At 44.1% G+C, this 10,711-nt stretch overlaps 1 protein-coding gene across 1 annotated transcript; it reads right to left on the reverse strand.

Annotated features, from left to right (window-relative positions):
- Positions 1 to 1,255: 1,255 nt before the first annotated feature.
- On the reverse strand, positions 1,256 to 8,257 carry LOC137358846 (scavenger receptor cysteine-rich type 1 protein M130-like). The gene is made up of 3 exons (XM_068025063.1): positions 7,953 to 8,257; positions 1,990 to 2,251; positions 1,256 to 1,343 (listed from the first exon to the last, which is right to left on the reverse strand). The coding sequence occupies exons 1-3, from the start codon at positions 7,975 to 7,977 to the stop codon at positions 1,256 to 1,258; spliced, it is 375 nt and encodes a 124-aa protein (XP_067881164.1). The 5' UTR covers positions 7,978 to 8,257.
- Positions 8,258 to 10,711: the final 2,454 nt, after the last annotated feature.

Here is a 10,711-nt window from a genome sequence, read left to right on the forward strand (position 1 = left end):
AGTGCACTTCACCTCATCCAGCCAGATAACACCGTCACCCTGAGAAAAAGTAGCTCCTCCAGGGGCCAATAGAGCGTGACCACAACCCAGCTGTCTGCAGACAACATTGGCATCGGACAAATCCCAGGAGTCATCACAAACCGTGCCCCAGCTGTTATTGCACAATATCTCCACTCTCCCAGAGCAGTTGGTGTTACCTCCAAACAGGCGCAACCAATGTCCAGAATCTGGCAAAGAGAATCAATTATTATTGTTGATGTAGTATAAGACAGGAGTACAAGTCAGATAGTTGGTATAATAAAGAGGAAGTAGCACCTGGTGAAAGTACATGTTTACAATCATATTCTCGAATGCAGTCCTCTGATCGATGGAGCTGCTCCTCAGTTACTTTTGCTTCTGTTGAGAAGAGAAACATGCTGACTGTATCAGCCACCAATGTTTGAAATGACACTCACAGATTGAGACGTTTGTTGTGTTACCTGAACAAATAACACCAGCATCCTCCCTGTGTTCACAGTTGTGTTTCCCCCACGGTTCTGTTTGACACTGCCAAAGGAACGATTCGTGTGAAATACACTCCATCCCATCGAGCCAAATGGGTCCAGATCCTTCTCCGAATGACAGAGTGTAATAATCGATAGAACTGAGGGGACCGCACTGTAACTGTTTACAGATCACTTCTGCATCAGGTCCATCAAGTGTATCCGAGCACACTGTTCCCCAGGTGCCATTGTAGAACACTTCCACTCTCCCCTCACAGCGATGCTTCCCATTCACCAGCCGCAGCTCTTTGTGCTCTGTCAATGACACAAGAAATATCCAGATAGTTAGATTGATAACTCGTTGTATGTTCATACTGCACAGCTCAACACATGCTGCACCAGTTGTGTTCACTGATTTCCGGTAAGTATTCAAGAAAAGCGATAGAAAAACACCGGCAGCCCATAATGTATTAAAGAATAATCAACACGGATTGAACAACAGAAAGACAAACAACGTTACTGAATTGTTTTCAGACGTTACAGAAATATAACGGGGATAATGCAGTCGACGCAACATGCATGTTTTTTTCAGAAGGCCTCCGACAAGGAACCACATAGTGAGATCATGACTGGGGTCAGAGCATGTGAAGTCAAGAGATCAGTGGAAGAATAGTATAAGACGAGCTACAAAGCACACTGTCGGGTTTAAATGTGGTAACCCAGAATGGCGGAAGGTGGGAAGTCGTGTTCCACAGGTCTGGGGTCACTGCTGCTCAATATTTACAAAAACGATTTTGACTTAGACAAGGGAGACATGATTTCAAAATTTCAGATGACAGCAATTTGGGGATATAGTTAACACTAAGAACAACAAATACGAAATACGGAAGACGTTAGTAAAAGAGCCGAATGGGCAAACAATTGCCAAATGAGTTGAATACAGATAAGTCTAAGGTGGTCAGTGTTGATAGGAAGAATAAAGAGGCAACGTACTTCTTGTAAAATAAGGATTAAAATGATGTATAACAGCAAAGAGACCTCGGGATATAGGGGCACTAATCACTTATAAAGTGACAGAAACCGAAGCTAGTGATCATAAATATAGGATGATCATGAACAAATCTAATAAGATATTCAGGAGAATTATTTTTTTTAGCTCGGAGTGGTTTGAATTTTGAATTCCGAACACATGCAATTGTTGAAGTGATGAGCGTCGATGCCTTCAAGGTAAAGCTGTATAGGTACATGAAGAAGAAAGAAGTAGGCGGATATGCAAAGAGGGTTAGATGCAGTGATATGGGGCGATACTCGTGGGCAGCATAAACACCACATTGACCAGTAAGGCCGAATGGCCAGATTCTGTGCTGTCCATTGTATGTAATTCGATGTCATATCTTCCCTGTGAAGCCATGTGCAGAACACTACGGAAAATGGGCACATGGAAGCACCCTTACCTGAACACAAGATCCTCACATCTTCTTTATGAGGACAGTCGTGGTTACCCCACGATGCTGAGGGACATTCCCAGAGAAATGATTCGTTACCGAAACACTTCAGTTCATCCAACCAAACTGGCCCTGAGCCTCGTTCACAAGATGCCGGAAGTGCCAGGTCCAAGGCCTTTCCACAACCCAGCTGTTTGCAAACCACGTCAGCGTCCGCCAGATCCCAGGAATCATCACAGACTGAACCCCATATCCCATTGTAATAAATCTCCACTCGGCCAGTACATGGGCTTCCACCGTCAGACAGCCTTACCTGCACGTGGTCTGTTGGACAACAGTACAGGAGGATTATACTTTCAATAGACATTCACCTCATCACTCAATGCAACTCATTGCACCATCACCAGCTTTAAAACAAGACATGTTAAATGCGCCTGCGACAGGTAAATAAAGCTATAAAACAGAATATCTGTTTACACATGCTTCTTACACAGAATGTAATGAACAGAAATGTTTCAGATATCCTACTACATCTGGCTTTGACATGTTATGTTCTCCAGTTCCCATTTTATGTTTTGAACGCTGTGTACGTTGTTGTACAGGCGATCACTCACACGAATAACAATTAATTTATACCCATGTTTTATTACTGTATATGTTCGTTGTCCATGTATGTTACCCTTATCTGTTATCTTGGTCAGACATTTACTGTCATCTCCTATTGCCTTTATCTTGAATTGCAAGTGACTTGCATTTATCTAGCGCCATTAACGTAATGCAACATCCCAAGGCGCAGTGCAGGAGTGATATCAAAGAAAATTTAACACAGAGCACCAAAGAATATATTAGGTCACATGACCAAAAGCGAAGTCAAAGAGTTTGCTTGTTATGGAGTATCTTGAAGCAGGGAAGAGAGGTTGACAGGCAGAGAGATTTAAGGAAGCAATTCTGGAGCGTGTGACCTTTGCAGCTTAAGGCACGGCCGCCATGGTGCGCAATTGAAATCAGGAATGCTCAAGAAGCCAGAACTGGGAGCTGTCAAACTGGAGCCGATTGCAAAGAGAGGAGCTGCGAGGCCAAGAAGGGATTTGAAAACAAGGATGAGAAATTTAAAACCGCGCATTGCTGGGAAAAGTAGGTCAGTGAGCAGAGGGCAGATGCCTGAGTGGCAATTGGTCGAGACAGCAGAATTTGCAGAGGTTGGAACTAAGGAAGCCAGCCAGGAGTACATTAGAATTATCGAGTCTGGAGGGAAAAGGGCAATCGACAAGAATAGATCACGGCAAATTCGGGTGATGTCATGGAGGTGAAAATAGACAGTGTTAATGAAGATATGGAGATTTGGTAGGAGGCTCACCCCGGGATCAAATGTAACACCAAGATTACAAGCAGTCTGCCTGAGTCACAGACAGTTGGTGTGGCGAGAAATGGAGTTGGCAGCAAGGAAACATGCGATGGGGACTGATGGTTTCTATCTTTTCAATACTGAGTTGGAGGAATTTTCTGCTGATGCAGTACTGAATGTCAGACTGGAATTCTGACAGTGTACAGGCTGTGGAGGGCTCAAGAGAGCTGAATGTGAGGTAGAGTTGGATACAGTGAGATACATGTGGAAACTGAGGCTCAGTTTGTGGATATCACTGAAAGGCAGCATGTAAATGAGAAATGAGGTATCAATGGATAGATCCTTTGGTGACACTGTAGGTGACTTTGCAGGAGCGGGAAGAGAAGACATTGCCGGTAACTTTCTGACTATGACTGCACAGATAAGACTAGAACCAGCTGAGTGCAGTCCCACCCAGCCAGGGGATAATGGAGAGGGGTTGGAGAGGAATTTCATGATCAATCATATCAACATTTGTAGACAAGTCAAGAAATAGGAGGAGGAAACGTTTAGATTTGTTACAATCACTTAGGATGACATTTGTGACTTTGATAAAAGTTATTCTGGTCTTGTGGTGTGGATAGAAATCGGATTTGAGGAATTGGAACATGCAGTCCATAAAAGATGAGCATGGATTTGGGAGGCGACAACACATTCAAGGACGTTGGCGAGCAACGAACAGTTGGAGCTGGGGCAATAATTTGCATGGACAGGTGGTCAATGGTTTCTTTCTGAGGAGAGGCATGATGACTGCCGATTTGAAGGAGAGTGGGCTGAACATGAAGAGAGAAAGAGAGAATCGTTAATATTGTCAGCTGTCATGGGACCCAGGAAGGGAATGTCTCTGTTCAGTATCTTAGTAGAAATAAGGCGCACACAGCAAGACGTGGATTTCATCAACAGCATAGGTTCAGAGAGAGCGTGAAGGACTCTAGGAGAGAAACAAGAAAAGCGAATTCAGGGTGATGGTGCGGGGTGGGGTTGAACAACTGATAGGAAGTTAGGCCCGGTGGATTGGGGAAGAAAGGTAAGTTGTGGAGGCGACTGAACAGATATTTTTGAACTTTGTGACAAAAAGTCTAGGAGTCCTCTCATTTATTTTTGGAGTTCAGGGTGGACGAGGCAGGGGAGTGGTTCAGGGGGAAGATTTATGATGGAGAAGATATGCTGCGCGTTTCCTTTGCCTTCCTGGATGATCATTGTCTAACGGGTGGTTTTAGCAAAGAAGAGCAGGAACCGATGATGCTTTATGTGATTGATCCATTCAGGATTATATTACCAGATTGTTGGCCAGATGTCACCCAGCCTTTCTGTTTTTTTAAAATTCTTTCATGGGGTGTGGGTGTTACTGGCAAGGCCAGAATTTCTTTTATCCACCCTATATATTACTTCCAATTCATACTGGAGAATGTAACGTCCACAAGTTCTACCCTTGAACATCAGTCTTGCTATATACAGTATCTTCGTGTAGAACTATGTTCCAGGGTCGTGTTGATTATAACATTATCATAAATAGATGTAATATTAATTGCATAACAGAATCACTTACTTTTGTAAGGATGGGACTCTGTATTTGACAATGAAGACATTTGAGTAATTTTAGAGATAAACCATACGTCTGAACAGAGAATATGCAGACCTCTCTGTCCAGACAGGCTGCTGCTATTATGTTCAATGAGCAGACGAAACTTGTGAGGCATATTATCAATTGCTATTGTCTGTAAAATATCAATGATCTAAACTACCAATTATATCAATATATGACTGTTGGAGTGAACAAAGAGGGCAGAAAACAGGATCTCTCTGCAAAATGTTGGACAGGATCAGGAAGTGTCATTGGACAATTGAACTCCAGATGTGTAGACCTCCTGGCTGAGCAGGAAACCAGTATTTAATCTGGACGAGACAAAAATGATTGGACTAATTGCGTCAGGCACTTTGGGGAATAAGAATCAGGATGTGACCCATCAGATAGAGAAGTAGAAGACAAGGAGAAGACACATGGCTTCTGTAGGCGGACATAAATGTTGGGTGGAGCTGAACATCTACCTAACGAAAGAACAAGATGACATACTCTACTCTGTCCAGTGACTGAGTGTGTAATAACCATTCGGCACTGTAAACTTCTGACGTGAAACGATGGAATGTATTGAATGCCGCTGTGTCCGAAAAAAATACTTACTGTAACCAATCGGTATTAAATCTGAATCATTAACTATCTCATATGTTGTAAGTTCCACTCTGTCATATTTAAATAAATGTTCGTTGGAACAACCCCAAACTATCATTAGCGAAATATCAGCACGGTTTTGTGAAGGGTAGGTCGTACCTCACAAACCTTATTGAGTTTTTCTAGAAGGTGACCAAACAGGTGGATGAGGGTAAAGCAGTGGATGTGGTGTATATGGATTTCAGTAAGGCGTTTGATAAGGTTCCCCACGGTAGGCTATTGCAGAAAATACGGAAGTATGGGGTTGAAGGTGATTTAGAGCTTTCGATCAGAAATTGGCTAGCTGAAAGAAGACAGAGTGTGGTGGTTGATGGCAAATGTTCATCCTGGAGTTTAGTTACTAGTGGTGTACCGCAAGGATCTGTTTTGGTGCCACTGTTGTTTGTCATTTTTATAAATGACCTGGAAGAGGGTGCAGAAGGGTGGGTTAGTAAATTTCCGGATGACACGAAGGTCGGTGGAGTTGTGGATAGTGCCGAAGGATGTTGTCGGGTACAGAGGGACATAGATAGGCTGCAGAACTGGGCTGAGAGATGGCAAATGGAGTTTAATGCGGAAAAGTGTGAGGTGATTCACTTTGGAAGGAGTAACAGGAATGCAGAGTACTGGGCTAATGGGAAGATTCTTGGTAGTGTAGATGAACAGAGAGATCTTGGTGTCCAGGTACATAAATCCCTGAAGGTTGCTACCCAGGTTAATAGGGCTGTTAAGAAGGCATATGGTGTGTTAGCTTTTATTAGTAGGGGGATCGAGTTTCGGAGCCACGAGGTCATGCTGCAGCTGTACAAAACTCTGGTGAGACCGCACCTGGAGTATTGCGTGCAGTTCTGGTCACCGCATTCTGGGAAGGATGTCGAAGCTTTGGAAAGTGTGCAGAGGAGATTTACTAGGATGTTGCCTGGTATGGAGGGAAGGTCTTCCGAGGAAAGGCTGAGGGACTTGAGGTTGTTTTGGTTGGAGAGAAGGAGGAGGAGAGGTGACTTAATAGAGACATATAATATAATCAGAGGGTTAGATAGGGTGGATAGTGAGAGTCTTTTTCCTCAGATGGTGATGGCAAACACGAGGGGACATAGCTTTAAGTTGAGGGGTGATAGATATAGGACAGATGCCAGAGGTAGTTTCTTTACTCAGAGAGTAGTATGGGCGTGGAACGCTCTGCCTGCAGCAGTAGTAGACTCGCCAACTTTAAGGGCATTTAAGTGCTCATTGGATAGACATATGGATGAAAATGGAATAGTGTAGGTCAGATGGTTTCACAGGTCGGCGCAACATCGAGGGCCGAAGGGCCTGTACTGCGCTGAAATATTCTGATTCTAATTCTAAAAAACAAACATCGGTCGAGGCTTTCATTCTGCACAATACAACTTCCCCAGAACATATGCCTGCATTGACATGCTGCACAATGGACCTTTCAAGCAACTGGTCCAAAACATCTGTTTACTTTTATACACAGCCTAATGAAACTTACACCAGAACAACTCCCACACAGCTACCTGCTCTTATATACTGTACAATGGAACTGATTGCAAGCTCGACGCCGGATTTGATACCACAGCTGAGAGTCCAATTCTGTATTCTATTTATCACAAAATAGAGATCTTTCACGTCTATCATCATTCACCTCCCTTCCTGCCGCAGCCCATCTGCTGCTGAAATGCTCACCCATGCTTTGCTGTCTGTGGAACAGCATATTTCAATGTTCTCCCGGGTGATAACCCATCCTGCATCCTCCAGAAACATCAGCTCATCCAAAGCTTTGTCGCCTGCCCTCCATTAAGCCCCTCTCAGGAACGCCACTGCACTCACTGGTATCCCTGCTGCCAATGCATCGAGTTTTCAATTATGATCTTCATGTTCAGACACCTTCATGCTCTCCCCCTGCCATCAGTATAACCTCCTCCAGCCTGAATCATTTCGAGAGCTCTGCATTTGTCTGAATCCAGCTTCTTGTACATCTCCCACCTCCATCCCCCACAACTTTCAGTCTAGCCTTTAACCATCTAACCACCCAGATGAGAATTTCCACCCCAAACATCTCTGTGTCTCCGCCTCTTCAAATCCAACCATCTGACTAAAAGTTTAGTCACCCACTCTAACATCTCTTTGACTGGCTCTGTGTCAGTTTTCTGTCCGATTACATTCCTGATAAACTCTTTGTGATGTATGTGTTTATTGAAAGTTCTGTGAGAAAAAAGTTCTTGTTGTTTAATTGTGTCCGTGTTCTCTCTCCCTGAACACCACCCAGTCCATCCCCAGCTCCCCCACCGCCCACCCTGCTCATCCCCTACCCCCAAATGAAATTACTGATTTGAGACACCCAGGAACAAGTAACCTGTATTATCACTTTTCTCAGCAGATTAGACATTTCACTTCTTTGTTATTGTAAAAGCAGTGAAGAATTTGTTTACCTGAACACAGGACCCCAACATCCATACTGTCAGTGAGAGACGAATTCAATGTGAACAAACTGCAGTTCTGGAGCTGCAATTCATTTCCTCCACATTGGACATCATTCACCCAGACGGGTCCTTCACCCTTTCCGTCCTTTGGATAGTTATAAGTGGCTGTCGCTTCACCGCAGCCCAGCTGTGTACAGACCACGTTGGCATCATTCAGGGTCCAGAGACTGTCCTGCAATCTCCTCCAGCTGCCGGTGTAGTAAATCTCCACTCGCCCATCACACCAGCTTCCCCCGTTAGTCAGCCTTAGTGACCAATTTTCATCTACAATATGAAACACAATGGTGAAATTGAAGCATAGTTTGCTGCCACCAGAAAAGTTATTAATTTTGTTGGTTACTATTTCTGTCATCATTGTTCAGAAGGCTTGTCGGCAGATGTTGTTCACCATCACCTTTTCTCAGTAAATACATTTTGGAGACATACCGAGTAGCTTCCGCTGTTTAAACTGGGGGCCAAGGGTAAAATGAACTGGAGGTGAGCGCGGCACATACCGGCAATTGATAAGTTAAGAGACCGAAGGGTGGGGCAGGGGCTTTAAATGGCTCCTGACAGATGACAGTTCCTTTCATCCCATATGGAGAGAAACAGACAAGTTTACGTTGCCACAATGCTTCCGATGACATCTCAAGTCGCCTCACAGGCAATGAAGCACTTTTGATTTGTCATCACTAATGATGACAGGTGACTGACCCGAGGGACTGAAGGTTGTCCTCCTGTCCACATGTACTGATATTTCCTGCTCTCGCCCTGTACGTGAAGCATCATCAACGTTTATTCCAATTTCTCCCCCTCATCTTCACATGGTCCATCTTCAACTCTTCCATTCCCTTCCTCAACATCTCTGTCTCTGATTCTGGGGATAGGCTATTAACTAATATAAAGAGTAAGCCCAGTGACTCTCACAGTTATCTTGTCTATGATTCCTCACACCACGATTCCTAGAATGATTCTATCACATTCTTCCACTTTCTCCATCTGCATTGTATCTGTCTGGTGATGCAACCGATCATCCCAGTGCTTCCAGATATGTCTTCCTTTTTCCACAACCGAGGATTCTCCTCATCTCCTCATCCACCCACCATGGTTGACAGGGCCCCATCATGTCCATTCCATTTCCCATACTTCTGCTTTAACCCTTTCCCCCCTCGCAGAACCATGATAGGATTCTGCTTCTCCTCATCTTCCACTCCATCAGCTTCCATATTCAACAGATGATCTTCCACCATTTCCACCACCTTTAATGTGATAGCACTACCAAGCACATCTTCCCCTTCCCTCCACTTTTAACATTCCAAAGGGACCATTCGCTCTGTGACACCCTGATGCACTCTTCAATCATTCTCAGCACCCCTTCCCACAGGAACTTCCCAGGCAAGCGCAGAAGATGCAACCACTGCCCTTTTACCTCCACCTTTCTCACCGTCCAAGCCGGCAAATACTGCTTCCAAGTAAAACAACGATTTGCTCGTACTGCTTTCTCTTCAGTATACTGTATTTGCTGTATTGACTGATTATGATGCGTCTCCTTTACATTGGCACAGCAAACACAGTCGAGTGATTAATTTGCAGAACACCTTTGTTTAGTCTGCAAACTTCACCTTTATCTTCCTTGTATTCATTGTATACTCCACTCCCACTCTGACCTCTCCCTCCTCTTTCTCCTACACAGTTCCAATGAAGGTTAACATAAGTTTGAGAAATAGCAAATTAAAAGCAAAATTCAGCGCGTGCTGGAAATCTGAAATAAAAACAAGAAATGCTGGAAATACTCAGCAGGTCTGGCAACATCTGTGGAGAGAGAAGCAGAGTTAACGTTTCAGATCAGTGACCTGCCTTCACAACTGACAAATATTAGAAACGTAACAGGTTATAAGCAAGTTAAGTGGGTGTGGGGCAAGAGATAACAAAGGAGAAGGTGTACATAGGATGAGGTTACAGAATAGCTGACCAGAATGACATGGAGCAAAGATGTGTTAGTGGTGTGTTAAAAGACAAAACATTAGTACAGAAAGGGTGTTAACAGACTGAAAATTGAACAGCCACAAGTACAAACATAATAAAACAGTGGGTAACCCAACTGACCAAACTCAGATGAAATAATATAAAAACAAAAAAAAAATTAAAATTGGAAAAGAAAAAATAACTCAAAATAAAAGTAAAATGGAGGGCCCGTCATGCTCTGAAATTATTGAACTCAATGTTCAGTCCGGCAGGCTGTGGGGTTCCTGATCGGAAAATGAGATGCTGTTCCTCGAGCTTGCGTTGATGTTCACTGGAACATTGCAGCAATCCCAGGACAGAGATGTGAGCATGAGAGCAGGGGGAGCGATGAAATGGCAAGCAACCAGAAGTTCAGGGTCCTGCTTGAGGACTGTTGGAGGTGTTCACAAATCAGTTATGCAGTCTGCGTTTGGTCTCCCCAATGTTGAGGAAAGCACATTGTGAGCAGCGAATACAATATACTACATTAAAATAAATACAAGTAAATCGCTGTTTCATCTGCAAAGGGTGTTTGGGGTCTGGAATAGTGAGGGGAGAGGAGGTAAATGGGCAGGTATTACACCTCCTGCGATTGCAGGTGAAGGTTCTGTGGGAAGGGGATGAGGTGGTGGGGTAGCGGAGGAGTGGACCAGGGTGTCACGGAGAGAACGATCCCTTCAGAATGCTGACAGGGGAAGGGAGGGGAAGATGCATTTGGTAGTGGC

Source organism: Heterodontus francisci, unplaced genomic scaffold (assembly GCF_036365525.1).
Source record: "Heterodontus francisci isolate sHetFra1 unplaced genomic scaffold, sHetFra1.hap1 HAP1_SCAFFOLD_157, whole genome shotgun sequence".
Classification (NCBI taxonomy): domain Eukaryota; kingdom Metazoa; phylum Chordata; class Chondrichthyes; order Heterodontiformes; family Heterodontidae; genus Heterodontus; species Heterodontus francisci.

Coding starts and splice junctions, on each gene's coding strand:
- LOC137358846 (XM_068025063.1), bottom strand. CDS start 7,977: ATGGATGTTGGGGTCCTGTGTTCAG. Junction 2,252..7,952: donor TGTTGGGGTCCTGTGTTCAG/GTAAACAAATTC, acceptor GTTGTCCAACAG/ACCACGTGCAGGTAAGGCTG. Junction 1,344..1,989: donor TGGGAATGTCCCTCAGCATC/GTGGGGTAACCA, acceptor TGTTGTTCTTAG/TGTTAACTATATCCCCAAAT.